The 23,629-nt window shown below is 50.8% G+C and overlaps 1 protein-coding gene across 1 annotated transcript in view; it reads right to left on the bottom strand.

Annotated features, from left to right (window-relative positions):
- Positions 1-23,629, bottom strand: part of RAB11FIP3 (RAB11 family interacting protein 3) — an 80,908-nt gene that overhangs the window by 21,030 nt on the left and 36,249 nt on the right. The window contains exons 2-4 of the mRNA XM_053213414.1: positions 18,182-18,275; positions 9,258-9,349; positions 1,680-1,891 (exon numbers count right to left, since the gene is read on the bottom strand). Of these exons, the coding sequence (XP_053069389.1) occupies positions 1,680-1,891; positions 9,258-9,349; positions 18,182-18,275 (398 nt within the window). The remainder of the gene's footprint in view (positions 1-1,679; positions 1,892-9,257; positions 9,350-18,181; positions 18,276-23,629) is intronic.

The raw sequence follows: 23,629 nt of genomic DNA, 5'->3' as shown, positions 1-23,629 counted from the left end.
AGAAAAAGACAACCCAACAGATCAGGAGAAGCCAAATCCCATCCATGGCCTGTTTCGGGAAAGTAGGAATGGGACACAGACACGAGCTGTGCCACTTTCCACTTCACAGCAGAACTTGGCTGCTGAGACTATACAGCTTGCAAACCAGAAAGTATTTATTATCTGGCCTTTTACAGAAAAAGTTTGCAGATCCCTGCAATAAATAAGTGGGGCAAAAGACTTGAACAAGCACTTCACAAAAAAGGATCTTCACCAAATGGGCATTAAACGCAAGAAAAGGCACTCACCAAGGAAATGCGACTAAGAATATCCCACACCAACACTGAGCTCCGTGCCCTCTGGAGAAGGAACATGAGAAAGCAGCGCAGCCCAGGCGCTGTGGAGGACGGGGAGTGACCAGAGCCCCGCAGGTGGCTGGCAGGCGGGTAACTACGAGAAGCCCCATCTGTACCTGTGAGGACTGCAGTTGGTGGGGGAGCCTCACAGCCCAACACGCACATGCAGCACTGTCCCACTCCTGGGTACAAACAGGCCACGAGACACGTGGTGTTTATAGGAACTTTGTTCACAGAACCAAAGCTGTAAACCCGACCCAAATGGCCACCAACAATGAATTAAAATAAAAAGCTGCAGCACATTCATACAGCGGAAAACTCTAGTAATAATGAAAACAAGTAACTGACAACTATACAAAAATTTGGATGAACCGCAACAGCCACAACATGAAGCAAAAGCAGCCAGGTGTAACAAGGCTACAATCCTGTGTGGTTACTTTTTTAAGTTTATTTATTTATTTTGAGAGAGAGTGTGTGCACACATGAGTAGGAGAGGGGAAGAGAGAGAGGGAGAGAGAAAATCCCCAGCAGGCTCTGCACGGTCAGCATGGAGCCCAATGCGGGGCTTGACCCCATGGACTGTGAGAGTAAGACCTGAGCAGAAATCAAGAATGAGCCACCCAGGCGCCACTGGGTAGTTACTCTTCCTAAGCGCCAGGCAGAGGGCGCCTGTGAGGCTGCTGGCGGGTCCGTATACCTATGACGGCTGCACTCACAGGCCAGTATGCCATACTTCAGTTAAAGAGAAAAAAAACAAAAACTCTGTGAGGGCCAAACAAAAAGTGAAATCAAATAAAACAGGCAAAACAAAATAAAACCAAACCACTTCCAAAGCAGCTAAGTATGATGGCTTCCCACGCAGCAGAGGCAAACTGCCACCCAGAACCTGTCGGACCCTGCCCTCTCCCCTCGCTGGTCTTCAATCACAGGGGGACGCCTGGAGCAGGGGCGGGGAGGGCGGAAAACAGATCTGGGCAGGGGTGCAATAAAGACAAGTGGGTTCTAAGATCCTGCTGGGAGATGTGCCCTGAATATGGTGTCCTGCCCTGGTTTCTAAGAACTTGGGTGAGAAATCCAGGATCAGGTTTCTCTCTACAGCCAAGGAAGTTGTGCAACATGTCTAGCCAGGGTCATCTGCGGCCAGCAGGAGGAGCACCTCCAGGCAGGGAGGTCCGTGGGGGCTGGGAGCCGGCTCAGGGCCACAACGAGCATGGGCTCATCCCACAATGACTGCATAGCTCTCTGACACCAACCCGTCCACAAACCCAATCTGCCCTTCGGGCACAGCCACTCGGTTGGTGTCTTGCAACCAATGCTTGTGCTGTGCAGGGGCAGGGTACTGACCTCCCTGGGAGCAGTAGCAAGGCGCCGTGGCCAGGCTCCTCCATGGCGTCCAGGCACTCGGAGGGCACAGCTGAGCCACCGGCGCTGTCGGCATCCCCTTCGGCTTGCAGCTCAGGGTGCACCAGGGTGCTTGTGTCCTCGTCAGTGAAGGTCTCACACTCACTGTAGGTGCTCTCGGAACCCATGTATGCGCTGTCTGTCACCTCGTTGGCCTAGGAGAGAGCGCCAAGGGTCAGTCCCACACCCCGAAATGGTCACATGTCAGTAAACCCCGACGCTCCACACAGTGCTCTGCTGCAGGCATCGAAGAGACAGCGTGGAGAGACAGCCTCAGGCAGGGCCCCCAAAGCACCTCTGAGCAGAAACGTTAGCTTACAAAAGAATCCAATATTTTTGAAAACTGAAACATAGCACATGTTCCAAAGCAGAGTAAGTACTAAAGCAATTTTGAAAGTTAGTTGTAGAGGTTACCCAAAACAGGAGGTATCCAACACCACAGGATTAAGTGTGAGTGGAACCACCCATATGGCTACCAGCACTGAAATTATTTCTATCCAAAGAACAGTATAAGAACATACGTTTTTCAATTAAAAAGTCACCATCAATATGTGTTATGTATGTTCAGGTTACTGCTTTGAAATTCAAGTATGTGGTCTAACCTCAAAATTCTAACCCATCAATTATTTAACCAACCCACTGTGTTCACTGGTTAAAGATCTTTCCACAGACCCTACCTTTATTTCCACTCTTATGGACCCAGCACCCAGCACAGGGTCCGGCAGCGCAAATGACTTAAATCCAAAGAACTATTCAACAGGCCATTTTCAATCTATAACCTCAGCTGTAATTCCAATGCAAGTGCATTGGCTAGGGAAAGGAGCCAACATTTCAGGCTCAAAAGAATCTGAGGTTAACCACTTGCAAACAAGTGAGATTCCAGAAAAGGAGTTGGAAGAAAGTGCATTCTGTCCAGTTGCTCTGGTGTCACAAGGGGACAGTGTGCTCAGATGTGCCTGGTAACAAAAAGCCCCCCATCCTCCACTAGCTTTGAGGGCCTCTCCTGGCTGCATTCCCGGGGTGCCTTGTCCCATCGAAGAGGCGTGAAGGGCCCAGGTCGAGCTGGCAAGAGCCGAGCATGCCAATGACAGGCCAGGGTCCATCCGTGGCCAGCCCATCCACCAGCCCAATGCCCCTGCACTGGGGTCCCAACCACTCTGAGTCCTGTCAAGTGGGACTGGGATTAAGAGACCACACAGGCAGGTACAGAAACTTGGAGGACTGTGGGGCCCACGAATCCCTGGGGAGGCAGAATCCCTGCCCAATGTCTGTAAGGCCAGAATGAAACAGAATGATGTGAGAGCAGGCACTCATTGACGTTACCTCGTTACCTATGTTTCCAAAGGAAAACCAAATCTTCCTTGGAATCTAAGGCAACTAAGGAACTCCTAAAAAGCACTCACTTCAAAACCTGAAACCAGGAAATCCCTTTCAGAGGCATGGCCTCTAATACTGTTTAACATCACCATCAATGAGCAGGTACCACTTTCTGCCAGGCTCAGGGCTGGCTCTTTGCTCCACGGATGGGCAGCATGGGCAGAGACGGGCAGGGTGAGCTAGGCAGGCTCCTCAAAGTCGGGGCTGGCCCGCAGGGTAGGCACAACAGAGCAGGCACAAAATTCACAGCCAATTCCTGGCTTCTGCTGAGGGGTGGCTGCTGGTTTACTGCCCAGGTGACACCGCACACTCACAAAGGGGCGGCTGCCCGAGAATCACCCAATGGCGGGAGGAAGACCTCCCCCACCCCCTAGACTTCAAACAACAACAAAGACCAGTGTTGGCTATTAGTATCCAGACGAAAACTCCTAAAAGAAAACACTTCCTCATCTGGAAAACAGTCCCATGCAGCCCTGCTCACCTTGACTACTTAGTCCTCACACCTGGGAAGCCAGCAAGACCCACACCCTCCAATCCCCACCAAACAGGTCCATCAAGGGGCCCCCAGACACTGACTGGGGACCCTGAGATGATTTCCTAGACGGAACAGGAAACAGGACTTAACTCCTGAGGTCAGCTTTTAAAAAAACCAACGAACCAGCACCTCTGAAAAGCATGACGCTCCTCTCTGGCCCTCATGGACTCCGTGCCCTCGACGGGCAGCTCAGCGTGTGGCAGGGGGCTGAGGGCCCTCTCCCCAAGATGGTCCTGTCTGGCCCGCATGGACCCCCTGCCTTCGACGGGCAGCTTAGCGTGTGCCAGGGGGCTGAGGGCCCTTTCCCCACAATGCTCCTCTCTGGCCCACATGGACCCCGAGCCCTCGATGGGCAGCTCAGCGTGAGCTGAGGACCCCCAGGAAGGGAAGGAGGGTCCAGGCATTCGGGCCTGTCTCTTCTGTGTGCAAGGAGCCCACCCGAATCGCACAAGTGAGGCTGGGGCTGTGGCCTAAACCATCCCTGGGGCTTGGCCAGGACAGTTGTGGGTGCAAGTCCCTGTCCACGGACACAGAAACAAGGAGGCAAAGGCGTCACAAAGCGGCCCGCCGCAGGCTGGGCATGGAACTCTGCTCTAGGGAACTCACTCACCTTTTAAACAGGTAGGGCAGGGCAGGGCGAATGTTCCCCTCCACCCTCCACTCCTCGTTCCTCAAGCAAAGCCATTCCTCCGACACAGAAGGAGAGTCAAAGAGATGAGCCCTGTTTCCCATTTCACTGAAGGCTTCATGTCTGCACTTACACTCCAAATTATAAATAAATAGTGTCCCGGAGGAGGTCGGGTCCTGGAGTGTCAGGCACCCGCTGGGGGTGCTGAGCTGCAAATAGCCTCTTACCTGGCGGTCAGAGCCCCAGGGCACAGGAGCTGCGTGTTCTACACCTCCTCACCCCCTGAGGGTCAACTTTTACGATTCAAGAATGCCCTGAAAAAAATCCCAGCAAGCCAGGCAGTTTTCCAGAGTAGCAAGGTAAGCATCTGTCTTTTCAGAGAAGCAGGCAGAGCTCACCTCGGGGCGGGGGGCAGTCTAAAGACACGGGACAAGCTCACAGACTTGCCCCATCAGCTCAAATTTGCTACCACAAGGGACCCAACTTTGCCCGGAAGCACACAAATCTATGCTATCCACTTTCAGAGTACTTATAAACTCACAGGCTGGGACGAACTCACTTGAAAATCAAGTGCACCTGGACAGCTGTGCCACACGCTAGCAATGATGTCACCGGTTACAAGGAAGCAGGGTTCAGAGCCACCGGCGAGGGGCTCCCATGTGGCCAACACTGCCCAGGGTCTTCACTGTCCAGGTCATGGCCCCTCTGTGGGACGGTGACTGACTGTTTCTGTGACCTGCGGGCGCTAGCCCGGGCAGCCTCAGTGGGCTCCACGCACCAGCCCCAGGAAGGGCGTGCTCTCCGAAACAGATGCCCTCCCCGCAGAAAATACTCAGAATTCCTCCCACAGAAATACTGGGGACATCTGTCCAGATCAGTCACTAGCTTCGTTCGACTAACCTTGCGGCCTTCCTATCTGCAAGTGGTGCTGGCGTTTCAGCAAAACCTTCGTGCTCCCCTGAAGGTAACGATGAAGCCTCGGAAAAAAGTTTAACCTGCTCCCAGACACGCTCCATTAAGCGTCCTGCTGTGCTGACTGACTGGGGGAAGGGGGACAAAGTTCAAGAAGTGTCCTTGTTGGGTTTTTAACAGTCACTCCTCAAAACAGTGGCTTTTGTTCTTGACTTTCAAACCTCTGTTGTAACAGTTTACAGAAAAGGCACGGTCGCCATCATTTTATTAAGGCAGCTCTTTCCTCTAGGGGCCTTGGTAGGAGGAGGGAGGGACAGAGAAGGCACAGCAGGGACAGTTCTTATCATTTCTGTTTGTGCCAGTTCTCTGACCCTCCCATGGTCATGGCCCTTCCAGAAACCCTGGGGGCAGAGCTCCACACCCCCCTCCAGCACGCTGCAGGGCCTGGGGCACTATTCCCTGCATGCCTGCCTCGTCCCCTCCCTTCCCCTCCCCTCCCCTCCCCTCACTGCTGCCCTCACCCCTCCCCCACTCCTCAGGGAGGCCACGTCGTAACTCTCCTAGGGGTGACTCGAGCAAGGAGCCCACAGGAAGCAGGGGGGGGGACCCCGGAGCAGCCCACCAGTGGACTGCAAAGCACCCCTGCCCCCACACCGTTGCGTGCTGGGCCAGAAGTCATTACAAAGCTTATTTATCTCTGAAGGTCACCAGAAGAGGGTAAGATTTGCAAGTAATGCCCATATTTTCCACCCATATTTTTACCAAAATTTTTTCTTTTAAATGTTTGTTTTTGAGACAAAAAGTGTGTACGTGCACACGAGGGGGTGGAGGAGGAAGGGCAGAGAGAGACAGGGACAGAGGATCCAAAGCAGGCTCTACACTTACAGCAGCGAGCCCAACATGGGCCCAAACCCGTGAACCACGAGATCACGACCCGAGCTGAAGTCAGAGGCTCAATGATGGAGCCACCCAGGCGCCCTTGAACTTGGAAGATTATATGACATGCAAGCTTTTTTAAAAGAACATCTTTCTAGAAGTTTCACAGTACCTGGTCCCAGTCCCCTGAAAGTTACACCCAAAGATCATAAAAAGACACGGAAGAGCCTTTTTTTTGGGGGGGGGGGGGGCCTTAAATGCACATTACTAAGCAAGAGAAGCCAGGCAGCAAAGGCCACACACTGCATTCCAACTCTGTGACATTCTGGAAAAAGCAGAACTATGCATACAGCATAAGGTCAGTTGCTGCCAGGTGCTATCGGGGAAGGAAGGGTGAGTCCAGGAAGCAGAGCGTGCAGAAGGCAGTGAAACTCCTTGGCAGGATACTACACAGGGCACACATGACCTTGTCCACTTGTTAAAACCACCATGAGGGAGCCCTAGTGTACACAGTGGGCTTTTGTTAACAGCAACAGATCTGTACTGGATCATCAGTTATAACAAATGCACCACACTAATTAATGCAAGACATTCATGATGAAGGAAACTCTGTGTGTGTGTGTGTGTGTGCGCGGGCGCACGCACGCGCGCGCGCGTGTGTACAGGGGAGAATGGGGACTCTCCGTACTATCTGCTTCATTTTCTGAAAAGCTAAAACTGCTAAAATACAAAGTGTATTAATTTTTTTTAAGTAACAAAACATAACCTTATCCTCCTTTCTGAAAAACAAATTAACATCCTTTGAAATTTGCATTCTTTGAAACATCGGGTTCCCACCATGCCTTCCAAAGGTGACAAGCGAGCACAAGGCGGGAGCTGGTACCCCCAAGGGTACCACACTCCTGTGGGCCTCGGGGATCCACCTGCACAAGGACGGGAAGATGCGGAGTTGGACAGGACCCCCGGGTCTGCTCTGCTCAGGGTTCAAGAGGCAGCCCCAACATCAGAGGCTCCCACACTTCTGGACCAAATGAACTCTTGGAAGTACAAAATGTGTTGATGCCTCCTACTACCCTGAGTGACCCTGTATCAGTGTCCTGGGGCAGCCACATCAAATGACCACAAACCGAGCAGCTTCAAACAACAGGAATGTATTCCGGCCAGCAAGGGTAAGCTCTTCCTGAGATTCCAAGGGAGGCTCCCTCCTGCCTCGTCCAGCTCCTGGTGGCCCCGACTGCATCTTTCCAGCGTCTGCTGCATCAGCACACTGCCCCTGTGTGTCTTCTCCTGGCTTCTAAGGACACCAGTCGTTGGATTCAGGGCCCAGCCTACCACCCAGAATGATATCATCTCGAAACCCTCAACTTATTACATCCACAAAGACCCTATCTCCGGGGCGCCTGGGTGGCACAGTCGGTTAAGCGTCCGACTTCAGCTCAGGTCACGATCTCGCGGTCCGTGAGTTCGAGCCCCACGTCGGCTCTGGGCTGATGGCTCAGAGCCTGGAGCCTGTTTCCGATTCTGTGTCTCCCTCTCTCTCTGCCCCTCCCCGTTCATGCTCTGTCTCTCTCTGTCCCAAAAATAAATAAACGTTAAAAAAAAAAAAAATTAAAAAAAAAAAAAAAAAGACCCTATCTTCAAATAAGGTCACATTCACAGGTTCCGAGTGATTGTAACCTTTCAGGAGACTACTATTCAACCCACTGCACCCACTATGATGATCCAGCAGAAACCTGAGACAAGGATAGAGCAGAAGATCCTGATGTAGGTGCTCGGGCTCCGCTGGGAGGGGGATAGAGGTCTGATGGTCACTGACTGCAGAAGTATTGTGACCCCTCAGATGCTCTAAACAAGGAAAGAAGGACTCCCCTGACCTTAGGTACATTCCTGGAAAACTCAAGTTGTGTCAAACTGCAAAGAGGCTTCTCCACCTTGCTGGAAAGGAAGCCAGCCCCGCTCCAGTCATGAGAGCAGCCACCCTACATCACAGGGTCTGGCAGCCCATCTGAAATGTGATGCATCAGAATCCTGCCCTCCTGCAGCCCCTACTTGGCCACACATGCCCCATGTGACATCTGGTGCCCAATGCCAGGACCGGGCCTGACACCCCACAAAGTCACACGCAAAATGAACACACCAACCTCACCAAACAGGATGCAAGGTGGGGTGGTCCCTGCCCTCGGGAGGCTCACACTTGGCTGGTACTCTGGGACAAAGCTGTGGTGAATGCTCCCAGTTGGCCCAGAGGTCTATGCTAGCAGAAGAGATGGTCAGAAAGTGAACCTATGTTATCTGAGGTCTGACCAATACCTGGAGCAGCCTCTCAGAGCCAGGACACAAGACCCCAAAGGAAAGTAGTGAGTCCCTGTGGACTGTGAGAAGCCACTCTGTGCAACTCCCTCATTTTACCAAGGCACCAAGGCTCACAGCCACCGGGTCACAGCCTGGCCCTGTTCCCTGCACCCCTATGAGCAACAGAGGACTGAGGGGCTGGTGGCTACCATCACCACCTTCCCCACAGCTCTTCAGGCGCTCAGGAGTTTCTAGTGTATTTTTTTAATAAGAAAAAACTGCAGGTCCAGCCACATGGGCTGTCCCAGCATCTGTTCACCCCTCCAACCGGGGGGGGGGGGGGGGAATGGACAAAACTGTGGTAGCCTCCTGTGACTGTGCTCACAGACCTCCGCCCTGCCATGCAGAGAACAAAACACCCACAATTACAGGTGACACAATGTAACCATAGCAACCCTAGAGGCAGGTGGCAAAGGAGCACGAGGTGTTACAAGTCCCTAAACCCCAAAAACGACTTGAAATTCGGTAACATGAAAGCCTTACACAAGACCTCTGCTCTGGCCTTGCTTGGCAGCCTGGCAGAAGGTGACAGCAATAGCACTGGAGAGCCCTACCAGCCCAGCCCAGCTCTCTGCTGACAACAGGCCCCAAGGGGACCGCCGTCAATGATCTCAGGTGAGCAGTGGTGGAGCAGACACCTGCCGACCCTCTGCCGCAACCAGGAGCCCCCCCAGAGCCCCTGGCCGCGGACACAGGGCTGCAGAGTGAGCCCTGCCCTGCCCTCCCTTCCACTTCCTGCAGAAATATCCCCGGTACCACTAAGTGGAGCGGGATTCAGAGGGCAGAAAGGAAGACGTGTCACATCAAACTCCCTCTCAGCCCCTCAGTGAGAACCACTTGCCTCAAAGGTAACGAAGTCGTCGAACTCATCGGGGCAGGCGGGCGGCTCCTCGTCCTGGGCAGGTGCAACCCCGCACAGCTGGCCATCAGACTCTGCAGGAGAGAAGACCCAGTACTCAGCAGGAAGCCTAGACCAGCCCCAGAGGCCATGGGGGAAGGCGCCAGAGGGGTGAAGGCAAGCCCTGCTCGGGACAGCCAGTGAGAAGCCCAGGGGAGAAAGCAGCATGGTTAGACGGGGAAGCACGTGCCCCCTCCCCCCAGAGAGGTGGTGTAGAGGCAGAATGATAAAACGTTTGTTTCTTTAGACCCCCAACAGCACTGCAAAAGAGAAGGAGCAAGATCTCAAGCCCATGACACTGTTCACAGGCTTTAAAAAGTATCAGGTACCAGATTTAAATTTTTTAAAACTGTGTGTGTGTTTGGGGCCATGTAGGTGTGATGGAACTATACCAAAATAGCATCTTGCGCTCGGTGTTGGGCTCGCTGGCAGTTTTTATTGCTTTCATTTTTGCTGAACTTTATCTTTAGCAATAAATGTCTTATCTCATAATAAGGAAAATTTTAAATCCAAAATAAAGGGGTGAGTGGACACACCAACATACCGGGAGGTGAGCGCAAACTCCATGGGGTAGAATCCCCTGCGTTCCAGACCCTTGCACACCTCACCCCATATACCTCTTCGTCTAGCTGTTCCTTTGTAACCTTGTGAGTAAACTGCTAATGGTAAGTAAAGTGTTTCCCTGGGTTCTATGAGCCATTATAGCAAATTATCACACCTGGGGGAGGGGTACTGAGGACCCCGGATTCATTGTCAGGTCAGAGAGAAGTGTGGGTGGCCCAGGAGGGTGAGGTGGGGTCTTCACGAACTCTGACAGTTGGTGTCAGAGCAAATTAAATTGTGGGACACCCAGCTGGTGTCCCTAGAGAACTGGAGATCCCAGAGCACTGGAGAATCACTTAGTGAGGAAATCCCACATACTTGGTGTCAGTGTTATGAACAGAACACAGATCATAATAGGAATTACTTATTTAAAATACATCACTTAGGAGTGCCTGGGTGGCTCAGTTGGTTAAGTGTCCGACTCTTGATTCTGGCTCAGGTCATGATCTCACGATCTGTGGGATTGAGCCCCGTGTCAGGCTCTGTGCTGATAGCGCGGAGCCTGCTTGGGATTCATTCTCTCTCTCTTTCTCTCTCTCTCTCTTTCAAAATACATAAGTAAACTTAAAAAAAATATTTTAAGTACATAAGTTATTTAATATATCTCACATGATCTAACATAACATCAGTCCTTTATTTATTTTTTGAAGTAAGCTCTATGCCCAGCGTGGGGCTCAAACTTGCAACCCCAAGATCAAGAGTCACAAGCCCTTCCAACAGAGCCAGCCAGTCGCCCCCAGAGGACAACTTTGCCAATGGGACCACGTGGAGAGAATGCTGCTAGCCATCCCCATGTCCTCCGGCCGGGCTCTGAAGACTCAGTGGTTTGAAGTTACCGCAAGAGCCCTGGTAAGCAGGGAAGGGAGAACAGATACCGAAGGGCCCTTCACCACACGGCAACGGCAGGACCCACAGCCATGGCAACGGCAGGACCCACAGCCATGGCAACGGCAGGACCCACAGCCATGGCAACCGCAGGACCCACAGCCATTCTGTCCTGTCTCTAAATGACTCTCTTGGGTTGCTTGGGTAGCTCAGTCAGTTAAGCATCCGACTTCAGCTCACGTCATGATCTCACAGTTTGTGGGTTCGAGCCCCGCGTCCAGCTCTGTGCTGACAGCTCAGGGCCTGGAGCCTGCTTAGGATTCTATGTCGTCCTCTCTCTCGGCCCATCCCCTGCTCACGCTGTCTGTCTGTCTGTCTCTCTCTCTCTCAAAAATAAACATTAATTTTTTTTTTAATAAAGGACTCTCAATTTAAACAGAATAATGCCTTCCCTTAACAACAGTGTAAATTGAAATATTTATGTATCACGCAATTATGAGATGCCTTTGTCAACTCAAAGCTACTTTGCAGTACTGATCAAAGCCCTTATGCCAAAAAAAACTCCTATGTGGCCTTTAAGAATCACGGGCACTTTTGTTGCTGTTGTTTCGCACCATTTTCCCCAGGAGTGTGGTTAAGTATCCCAGCGGGGCGGATGGCAGCAGGCAAGGAGGAGCATGGGAGCCCACACGCCGGGGCCCCTGTACTGGGAGGTGGGGTCTCTGGTGCAGGTGACGCGGTGAAGGTTGCTGTGGACACAAGTTTGGGGTTTCTGGGGCAGGGGGTGGAGGGCCCCAATCACCCCCGTGCACGTGTCTTTGTAAAAAGCTACGCTGTCTTTGGCCTATGTCCCCTCTCAGATGTTAAGTCTTCCCTGCCCTCCGAAGCCTGAAACCCAAAATTCAAAGCTCTCAAAACACAACCGATGGTTCCAGATGTGGTGGATTGTGCTCAGCCTCCAGAGGTGGACAAATGGTCTTGCCCCACACTGTGGAGAGGGGGAGTGGGGACAAAGCTAGTGCTGCCATATTCCTCATGGGAGCTAAGTATGATTGTTCTGTAAGTTTTCTCCATGTGAATTAAAACAATTTTCAGTTAAGTGGACATTTTTAATGTGCATTCATCCTACTCTTCCAGAGCTTGGGGGAGGGCGTAGCCAGTGTAATGGCCTATTTGTAGCAATCTGCAGCGCCCCACCCCCCCGCCCCGACTCATTCTATTCCTGAAATAAGGCAGGTCTGTGGTATGACAGTGAAAATCTCCCTGTGCTTCACTGCAAACTGGGTCAACACACCGTGTCCCTTGCTGTGTCGCCCCTGGGTGCAGAAGAGGCCCGCCGGCCAAGACAGGCCACCCGCACGCTGGAGGAGCACCGGAGACAGCTCCATGGAATGTGGGTCCGTGATCACATGCTGCACCCTCCCAAATGCTATCACGTCACAACTTCAAAATCAGCTTTGACTTGCTTTCATTACGATTTTATTTTCAGTCTCCTTTCCTAATGAAACTTAAAAGATGAAGTCAAACTACAGAGAAAAGAAAAACAAAGCCTGAGTCCCTGATACCACCTGGCAGTACGTCCGATGCAGGTGGGGCATCCCCACCAACACGGCCTCCCCTGAGCCCACATGGGCTGTGGACACCTGGAGGCCCAGCGCCTCACGCCCACTCTCGGATGTGGTCCCCGTGAGCTGGCACTGAGCCCAGGGGCCAGTCACTCACCCACCCACCCTGTGGGGAAGTCCAAGTCCTCCCTCGTCGCCCACAGCCTGGCCGTGTCCCCAGTGCCTTCACCTCCACCTTTTGACCCCGCCTGCCCAACCTGGCCACGGTGGCCTCCCTGCAGCCCCCAAACACGCCAACGCGCCGTACTCAGGCACCCCTACCCCTGCTTTACCCTCCTCCTGTAGCTGTTGTGCCTCGCTGTCTGCGGGCTGTCCTCCGCTGGAAAGCCAGCTCCCAGGGGCAGGGGACACTGTTCTTCCACATGGGCTGTGTCCCTGGAGCCTAGATCAGTACGGCTCGATGATACCTGTACCCGCACTCCTCACGGTCCTCAGCCGTGCCTCCCCTGGCTGCGGCCCTCACGCCGTCCGCTTCAAGCTCTCGTCGCCACAATTCCCCTCAGCCCAGCCTCTGGCCAGAGCCCCTCTGCCATGCACCCTGGCAGCAGAATGCGCCCCCACGGCCCACCACCTCACTTCGGGAGCAGGGGTCTGCTCTGTGCAGGCTAAATTCCAGGCAGGGGGACATCACCTGCAATGTGGCATCGCATTGAGACCAAGCCTCGCCCTCTGGGGACGCTTCTATTCCAGAATGTTCTCGCCAAAGGAAAACACACAGCACTATTTCCTGGAGCATGCATGCTAACTCTGGGACTGACTGGGAGGTTTTTGTTTTTAATTAAACCAAAGTGGAACTATTACCAGCAAGAATGAGAAAATACTGAGACTCAAACAATTCCTGTGGGTGCTCTGTGTGGTGCGTGGGCCGGCCCGAGGCAGGACTTCGCTGTGGTATCCTGACTTAGAAGCTCAGAGCAGCGAGGCACTGCTCCTAGGTTCAAAAGGCAGTGCAGCTGCAGCACTGGACAGACAGAACGCAGCTGGCCAGGTGCCATGAGGGTGGGGAGGGACCAGGTATCCCTGGTCAGGGGAGCCAAGAGAGGGAGCCCCAGGGGAGAGCGGGCTAGAGCAACTCCAGCCAGCTCCTCTCAGGCACAGCCCAGGACCCTCCCAGGGCCTCACCTCAGGCTCCCCTCTGCCAGCTCCTGTGACAGACACAGGGGGACAGCCCACACAAAGGCAAGCAGGAGGGAGGAGGGGTGGCAGGTGCAGGCAGAGGCCCTGTCTCAATGAGTCAGGGTGAGGTCAGGACTCAAGGACACAGGCCACTTCTCACACCACACTGATACCCATGTGCTCCTTGAGTCACTCAACTTCAAGACACATGCAACCCACGAGACGGCCCCACGGGGCAACAGCCAGCAGCCCCTCCTTCTCTGCAGATAAAGAATCAGCCTGTGCAGGGATGGCTCTTCTCCCCTGCCAGGCGTCAGCGGGTCACAAGTTTTCCAGGAGCGCTTGCTGACTCCCAGGTCACGACCCTCCAGGAACTCCTCCAGCCGAGCTCCATTTTGCATGAACTGTGCCTATTAGAGCAGACCAGCCACCAGCCTGCCCACAGAATCCTGGACTGTGGCTGAGAGAGGGCCTCAGAGCCACACGGACGGCACCGGCCACCTGGCTGGCTGCCACACTGGGTTCTTTCCTGCCCAGACCCACGGGACCAGCTGCCACTGCTGTTCCCAGCCCTGACTCTTCAGAGGAATCTGTGTTGCTCAATCCCCTAGACCCAAGGAAGCCCATGGATGCTGCTGTGGCTGTGCCATCAGTAAGCCCACACATCAAGCTTCCCACCTGACAGGCGTGACCAGCACGCTGTGCATCTGCGGTCACCCAGGGAGATGGGTTCCTGTCTGTGACGGACAGTGGTCACGACAAACCTAGGGGGCACACGTCATCACTCCTGGGGCCGGAGAACGGAACGGTGCTGACGGGCTGAGGCAGCACAAGGCAGTCCTCACACCCTTAGCCTGTCGTCCTTGTCCCTCTACACAGTGTTTCTAAGTAGTTCCTGTGAATTCCTGGATTCTAGAATTTTCTTCCAACATCCTGCATAGTACTTGAGGATTTTAGCATTAGCTTCTCCACCTTCCCTCTCCTAACCTTCCAAAATGGTTAAGTCCCAGTCATTGGTTACATAAACGGTTAATCTGTTTAGTTACTATGACTGTGTAAGACGGCATTCATTGCCCAGCCACGCAGTATTCTAGAAGCACGTTTTCCCTCTTTTTAGGCTTCTTGGTTTTCCCGGCAATGTTAACTGCTTTCTGGGGACTTAGGCTTGGCCTCTGTACATCTGTTGCCTTCTTACCCCCAAACCATCAGGCAGAGCAGTGAAGCCTTCTCCACTGACCTACGGTTCTGAGCTCCTCAGACTCCACCACCATCAAACCAGCACGAGGGTGAAATAAAGCCATCTAAAACTAATGATGCCACCAGGTTTGTGAGACGTGCGTCTCCTCCCTGTGACACCGAGATCAAACAGACAAACACAGGAAGTCTCAACCGTACACGCATGAGCCCGTGTACTCTGGTCAGAGAGTAAGTATTCCACCAAGCACACACACAACACGTGTGAGACCCGGCTGTGTGGCACACCACGAAATAAACTCAACAAGGAACAGAGTGAATAGAGAAGCACGCCTGGATGGCTCAGTCGGTTAAGCACCCGACTTTGGCTCAGGTCATGATCCCGTGGTTTGTGGGTTCGAGCCCCACGTTGGGCTCTGTGCTGGCAGCTCAGAGCCCGGAGCCTGCTTCGGATTGTGTCTCCCTCTCTCTCTGCCCCTCCCCCAACTCCCTCCCTCTCTCTCTCTCTCTCAAAAATAAATAAACGTAAAAAAAGTGAACACAGAGATCCCATTCTCTATCACACACAATTAGGTTTAAAACTAATGACAAGATTTTTTTCAAGTTTTTTTCTTTTTTTAATGTTTATTTATTTACTTTTGAGAGAGAGAACACGAGCAGCGGAGGGGCAGAGACAAAGAGAGGGAGACAGAGAATACAAAGTAGGCTTGGGGCTGACAGCGCAAAGCCAATACGGGGCCAGAACTCATGAATCTGAGATCACGACCTGAACCACAAAGTCTGATGCTTAACCAACGTAAGCCACCTGAATGCCCCTAATGACCAGATTTTTATTTGTCTGTTTAGCGTTTACTTATTTTTGAGGGAAAGAGAGAGCATGAGCAGGGGAGGGGCAGAGAGAGGCAGAGACACAGAATTCGAAGCAGGCTCCAGGCTGTGAGATTTTAAAATACCTTTCGAAACCAGGATGCCTGGGTGGCTCATTCAGTTGAGCATCTGAGCATCCGACTTCAGCTCAGGTCATGATCTCATGGCTCACAAGTTCGAGCCCCACATCGAACTCTGTACTGACAGCTCGGAGCCTGGAGCCTACTTCGAATTCTGTTGTCTCCCTCTCTCTCTTTGCCCTTCTCCCACTCATGTTCTGTCTGTCTCTCTCAAAAATAAACATTAAAAAAAAATACACTTAGAAATTAAAATAACTTTTAAATAATTGATGAGTCAGGGAAATCATACTGGATTTTAAAACACAGAAGAAAAAGCATATACTTGGATTTCCCCCAAAGGTTTACCGAAAGTTGTTGGAGCACAAAGCCATTCCAAGGGTCCTGGGCACAGGTGCACTGGCCCAGGGAGGTCCTGAGGAGCATGGCTGGGGGCAAGTGAATGTGCTCCATTCAGGAAGCCTCCAAAGGCACTGGAGGTGGAGCAGAGGCCAAAATGTGCATGAAACCACCATCAAACTTTTTGTGCAAAAGGGTGAAGGCTTAAACAACTCCCTGTTTTAACTACATGTCTAGCCTCAGAAACTCACCTAAGGATTACAACATACTGCTTACAAGGGGAGAGACATAGGCATGTGGTGCTAAGCCTAAACACTCCAAGTTCATCTGAGGGCTCTCTTCTTCCTCCCTCTGCCCGTATGGCGTTACCCACGTCATCCATCCCCTGCTAGTACCACCTCCCAGAGGGTCTCCTGCCTCACACCTGCTCCACATGTCTCTCCCCAGGCCCCATCTGCCCAGGAGATGGTGGCATCCTCACCACGGCCCCAGGGCCTCCAGACTTTCCATCAGTGGGCTCAGCCAACCTCATCACAGGCCTCAGGACAGCTCCGCCACCTGGACCAGACCTCACTCCAGCCACCCTTACCTGGCTCCCCTCCGGCCCTCCTCACAGAGGGCTCCTACCTAGAGCCAGGCTGTATAGTTCTATGGCATGGCCCCCTGCCACCATACGGACCATTCCCTCTCTCGATATGTGCTCTGGACCCAAAGGACCACAGGGCCCCCCGACTATGGTAGTATTCACACAGGTCCCGAGACACAGAGCACATCTCAGAACCACCTGGACTCAGCATCACAGGAAACCCAGTTCCTATAGGACACCGTTGGGCAATACAGTAGACAGACAGAGGACAGACAAGATAGGTGACTCTGCCAACAACTGCTGATAAGACTTGGAGTCCAAGGGCCTCCCCTGACCCAGCCACTGCAGGTCCTGCCCCTGTTCTCCCTCTTCCTTCTCTGACAAGTGCAGGAAGAAGGGAAGGGCTTGCTTGCAACCAGTGCCTTTCGGCCACCATCACCCCCACACACCTGGCTGAAGCTGGGGCATGAAAAAAAGAGGGCTCTCCAGAGCTCCAGAATTCGACGTGAAGGGACAGCATACAGGCAACTTGAGTGCACGTGAGATACTAAGCTCACACCCAGAAGGCCAGCCATCCCACTCCTGTGTACAGGCCCCAAAGGCATGAAAACATGTGCCCACACAAAGAATTATACACAAATGTCACTAGGACCTTTACTCATAACAGCCCCAAACTGGAAACATACTAGCCCCAAAACAAGTGTCTACCCCTAGGCAGAGAGAAACGACACGTGGTACAAGAATACAATGGAACTGCTCTGCCATCGAAACACAGACCCCAACCGTGCAACATACGTGCGTCTCAAAAACGTCACACGCAGGGAGACACCAGACGTAGAGCACATACTGATCATTTCCTTTGTGTCAACAAAGCCCCTACGAGGCAAAACTGACCTAGGGTGATGAAAATCAGCCAAGACGGTGCTGAGAGGGCAGAGAGACCACACGGAGGCCATGAGGAAGAGGTCTGCAGGGATGGTAACACTTGGTAGAGATTTGCATTATTAGACATAAGAATTTGTCAGAATTCAGACTGGCTTAAGATTTACTTAAGATTTGTTCATTTCACTGTAAATTTTTACTCAAGGTAAGACTGCAAACAAATATTGAACTGTAGGTAATGACTGGCACACATGCTGAAGTGTTTAGGGTGAAATGTACAGGAGTATGCAACCTGTTAGGGTGAGTGTACGTACGGGAGTATGTGATTTGAAACGCATCCCATTAAAAACAGGATGGCTTGTCGGCCAGACAGAGGAGGGACTGATACACAACAATGTAAATACAGCAACATGCGGCCTGTAGGGCACCAACGGCAAGGATGCACGTGGGTGCTCTCATGTAAGCCTTTCGATATTCTGGTATGTCTGGACAAAGGGGCAGTAGCTTTCTAACATTATGGATAAGAGACCGAGTTAGACAGTTCTCTAAGATAGGGTGTGTGAGGAGCAAAGAACAGTGAGAGAGCACCCTGAAACCGGAATATTTTAGGGGCTTTGAGGAGAAGGGAAGATATTAAGCCCAGCCAAAGGAGCCTGAGGAGTGAGGGGTATTCCTAAGGTTGGCTGAGGGCACAGCAGGGCAAGGGCTGGAAGAGAGAATGCGAGAAGGAAGCACAAGGTAGGGTAGACTGACCTCCATTCCTGATTGCGGTGATCCCTCGGTAGAAGTCCTCAAAACTGATCACGCCAAGCCCGCCGGGGTCCAAGTATTTCGTTAAGTCCTTCACCTGCAATTGTCAAGTGAGAGTATGTTACCCAAGCCGTACAAAATCAGAGGGAGAGTACACCAGGTATCGGACCCCTTCACCACATTCGGAGGAGCAGCCTTCTTGCAAGGTGCGGTACTGAAAATAAGAGCCATTTATTCCTCTGATCCGAAGGCCACCCACAGCTCCAGCCAAACACAAGTGGCCTCCCAGCAGAAAGCTGCCAAAGGCACCTGGGACCATGAATCGTGGAAGTGAAGGCTATGCTCTCAAAGGTCAATAGTCATGCTTCTTGGGCACCTGGGGGGCTCAATCGGTTAAGCGTCTGACTCTTGACTCAGGTCATGATCTCACAGTTTGTGGGATCGAGCCCTGCATTGGGCTCTGCGCTGACAGCCTGCTTGGGATTCATTCATTCATATCCACCCCCCCTTTCCCCTGCCCCTCCCCCACTTGCGCTCACCTGCTCTCCCCCCACCCCAAATAAAAATAAACTTTGAAAAAGAAATTAGTCATGCTTCCTACTTGTGAAGATTGGAAGTGTCGAAGTTTTAGATATTCTAGCCAGTATCTAGATTATTACTACAGCACAGTCCCACCTATCCATTCTGACATGCCTTTCCAACTGTGCAGAGTCCTTAGTAAAAATAACTTAGGCAAGAAGATGCTGGATATCAAAAATCTTAAGTAAGATGATTCACACATGGATGTTAGAGAATGAAACTCTTCAGAAAAAAGATATATTTATACTTTCAAGTATAAACTGTGTTTCATCAAAATTTAAAACTTCTGCGCTTCAAAAGACACCATTAGTAAAACTAAAAGACCAGACCTAGACTAGAAGATATTTGCAAATCATATATCTGGATAAAGGACTTGTATCCAGAATGTATAAAGAAAACTTACAATTCAACAATACCACAATTTTTTTTTTTAATGGGCAAAACATTTAAATAAACATTCTACCAAACAAGATAGACAAATGGCTGGGGCGCCTGGGTGGCTCAGTCAGTTAAGCATCCAACTTGCAGCTCGGGTCGTGATCTCACAAGCAGGTGGGGTGGGTTTGAGCCCGCATTGGGCTCTGTGCTGACAGCTCAGAGCCTGCAGCCTGCTTCGGATTCTGTGTCTCCATCTCTCTCTGCTCCTCCCCTGTTTATGCTCTGTTTTTCTCTCAAAAATAAACATTAAAAAATAAAATAAAAATAAATAAATAAGATAGACAAATGGCTGATAAGCACATGAAAAGATGCTCAAGATTGTGAGTCCTCAGGGAAATGCAAATTAAAACCGAGACATCACTCACCAGAATGGCTGTATCCAAAAAAACCAACGACAACAGGTGCTGGGGAGGGTGTGGGGACCTGGAACCTCACACAATGCCAGGAGGAAGGGAAGATGGTCTGGCCAGTGGGGAACACCATTTAGCAGTTGAAAAGTCAAACATAACTACACCACACAACACAGCAACTCCGCTCTCAGGGATGTCCCACCACACATACAAAGGTGTGCATGCACATATTCGCAGCAAGCAGCATCACTCCCGCCAGGTAAGAGGAGAAGGAACCCACTGTCCATCACATTACGGGAGGAATGGGTAAACAAGGTGTGGTCTAGCCATATAATGGGCCACTATCTGGCCCTAAAAAGAAATGAAATAGTGACACACACAACATGGATGGAATCTCAAAACCATTCCGCCAAATTAAAAACCAGACACAAAAGACCACAAATTATATTCTTTCATTTATAGAATGCTTTCGGAAAAGACCACTCTACTGACATAAAAAGCACATCAGCGGTTGCCTGGAACCGTGTGGGGTGGCGGAGACGGGCTGCAGGCAGCATGAGGGACCTTTTGGGGTGTGGAAACACTGAAGTAGGTTGTGGGAGCTGCACGATCCTATACGCTTACTAAAATTCACTCAATCATATACTTACAATGGGTGAATTTTATGGCATGTAAACTATACATCGACAGGGGCACCTATGTGGCTCAGTCGGTTGAGCGTCCGACTTCGGCTCAGGTCATGATCTCACAGTTCGTGGGTTCGAGCCCCGCAACAGGCTTTGTGCTGACCTCTTGCTCAGAGCCTGGAGGCTGCTTTGGATTCTGTGTCTCCTTCACTCTCTGCCCCTCCCCCGCTCATGCTTTGTCTCACTCTGTTTCAAAAATAAACAAATGTAAAAAAATTTCAAAAATATTACACATTGACAAAGCTTTTAAAAATAAATGAATAAAAAGATAAAAAGGATTCAAGAGAAAGTGACAAATATTGAAGACAAAGACAATTTACTATATTGTGAGAAGTGAGATGATTCATTTTCAGAAATACCAAATGAAAGCTGTGCTGTTTAGTTAACAATAGGTTTACAACCTATTGGAAATATGTATGAACCCCACCCAAGCCCCCGACAGTGGAGTCCCAAACCCTTACACACCTCACTTCCTGGTTCTTCGTCCCCTCTCCATTTCGCGGGCTTTGCAATGAGCATGTGCCACCAAACTGATGTCTCTGCGTCATCTCAAGGAATGTACACTTGTTCCATTCAGACTACTTTTTGGCCTTCCGTTGGCACAGGCGACATCCGGGTAAGGCCATAACCTCTGTGGCACTCAGCCAATAAGGAACCAGGGGAGGGACTTACGTGCTAGGAGATAAGTTGTCTGCTATAACCACTGAGTGTCCCTGTCTGTCAGACACCTGCTCTTGCAAGAACGTCAACTAAAGCCTCACTTCACTGTGCTCCGAGTCTCCTTGTCCCCCTTTAATTGGGGTGGAGGGCTTATTTCTCACAATATGAATAAAAGAAGCCCCAGAGAAGAAAAATCAAAGGGACAGAATATTAAAACTATATTTAAGAAAACTTCTTTAAAATAAAAAAGTAATTTTAACTACATATTGAAAGAGTACAATGGGTATTGAGTATCCAATCTCACTCACTCTGGTGAGTTTCTTGGACTTTAAAGGACAGAAAATCCTCTAAAAAGCTATGTAAAATTCAAGTGACTATAAAAGAAAATTTGATCATCATTAAACTTTTCAGCAGCAATACCCAGTAATAAGGAATATGACAATTCCCTCATTTCAAGCGTGGTTCAGAACAGGCACCCTCACGTGACTGACAAAGAAGCAAAAGATGTCAGAGTGAAAGTATTAAGCAAACACCTCATATCCCTGAATTTGAATCTGAACTACCACTGTGAAGTATCACTCACGATGTACGAAAACAAAGTGAAGACTTTCTAATTCTGTCCAATTAAAAGTAAGCTGCCCTAGCATCCAGACTGTGATATTCAAACCCCACTTCCCATTCAAAGGAACCAGGACCCGCAGAGACGTGTCAGGAAGTGTGCAAGGGGAGCCTAGAACCCAGTCATACCTGAGAGCAAAGAAGCTATCAGAGACTCACTGGGTCACATCCAGTAACTCAGGGGCCAGCCTGAAGACGCTTTCACAGCCCAAAACGAGACAACACGGGCACGGGTGAGAGTGCTGGCTCAGTGGAATGAAACACAAACATACCTCAAACTGTGCAGGCATAATTACGGTAAAACAAAACAAACAAAACCAACTGGTCATCAATGAAGGACACGAGTGAACCAGGTTATTACTGTGAAAACAAATAAATAAAGGGAAAGAATCAAGTAGTTACGGAGCATCCAGCTAGTAAATGGGGGAAGGACGGAGACCAAACGTCACGCCTGCAATCCTCAGTGTAGTAATGCACAGTCAATGACCCTCAGTGCTTCCTGAGGCCACAGAAAGACAGATGGCCAGACACCACACGCCTCCTGACCGAACCCTGCAGCACCACCTAAATGAAGCCTGAACCCAACTACCAATTTGCAGGAAAACACGATGATCAAAGCAACACGTTTCAACAACATTGCACAGATGCAACTGACAAATCCAGTCCGTGAGGCCCCAACAGACACAGATGAGTGACCTTCTGCTTCCAAAGCATAAAGGACAGACAGGAAGCCCTCACTAAGGGACTCAGAACACACAGCACTCTGTGACCTGGAGGGGCTTTTTGGATCTTGATTCAAATAAATTGCTTTTTAAAATCATGTTTAGAGGTGCCTGGGTGGCTAGTCAGTTAAGTGTATGAGTCCTGACTTCAACTCGGGTCATGATCTCACAGTTTGTGGGTTCCAGCTCCACATCGGGCTTTGGGCCGACAGTGTGGAGCCTGCTCAGATTCTTTATCCCCCTCCCCCACCCTAACCCCGCTCACATGCACCACTCTCTCTCTCAAAAATAAACAGTCAAACAATTTATACAAAGGTGGAAAACCAGGGCTAAGACTTAGGCAGGCACGAACTGCGGCTGAGAGCAAACCCACTAATCCATGACATCCACAAACGTCCCCAGGGCCTCCTCGGCACGGGGCAGGCTGGAGGCCACCATGTTCAGCCCCCTCACCACTATTCAGGTAACAAAGTCAGAGTGGAATAGGCCTGGCTCAAGCTGACTGATCCTGAGGGTGTGGGGCCCTCAAGCCACACACTGAGTCCTGCCTTCTCCCTCTGCTACCCGGAGAAGGCGAGGGCCACCGACCCTCCAGGGCAGGGCCTTTGGGCCACTGAGATACAGGTCCTGGAAGTCCATGCATCCACTGACTTCTTCAAACAGCTGAATGGGAATTATTTATAAAAGGCATCCTTCCTTATCACACAAAAAACTTCATTCCTAAAGCACATGATGTCTAGTGAGAATCTTGCTGGATACATGAACAGGGATCTAACCTGGAATCCATACTGACAAATCTGTCCTTAAGATTCCTAAAAATTTGGGGGCACCTGGCTGGCTCAGTCAGTAGAGCATGTGACTCTTGATCTCAGAGTCGTGAGTTCAAGAGTTCAAGCCTCACATTGGACATGGAGCTTACTTTAAAAAAAAAAGAAAAAAAAAAAGATTCCAAGAATTTCAACCACAAAGCAACTAACGAATTGAACACAAAGTACCAAGCTGCTCATTCTGAAACATTAACCCAATGCCTTTTAAACAAATCATTAACTAGGAGTAGAATTTTTGACATGTTACCATATCAGTATGAGCAAAGAGGAATCAAAGTATACATTTTTTTTTAATGTTGATTTATTTTTGAGACATAGGGAGACAAAGCGCCAGTGGGGGAGGGGCAGACAGAGAGGGAAACACAGAATCCGAAACAGGCTCCAGGCTCTGAACTGTCAGAACAGAGCCCGATGCGGGGCTTGAACCCACGAACTGTGAGATCATGACCTGAGCCAAAGACAGACACTTAACCGACTGAGCCACCCAGGTGCCCCAAAGTATACATTTTTAAAGCCCACTTTAACTATGCTTTCTTTATAGTTTGGAGAATAAATCAATTTCCATGTGGCT

This window comes from Acinonyx jubatus, chromosome E3, assembly GCF_027475565.1.
Source record: "Acinonyx jubatus isolate Ajub_Pintada_27869175 chromosome E3, VMU_Ajub_asm_v1.0, whole genome shotgun sequence".
Taxonomy (NCBI): Eukaryota; Metazoa; Chordata; class Mammalia; order Carnivora; family Felidae; genus Acinonyx; species Acinonyx jubatus.
Note: the sequence above shows the minus strand (reverse complement) of the source record. Positions and strands in the feature narration are given on the sequence as shown.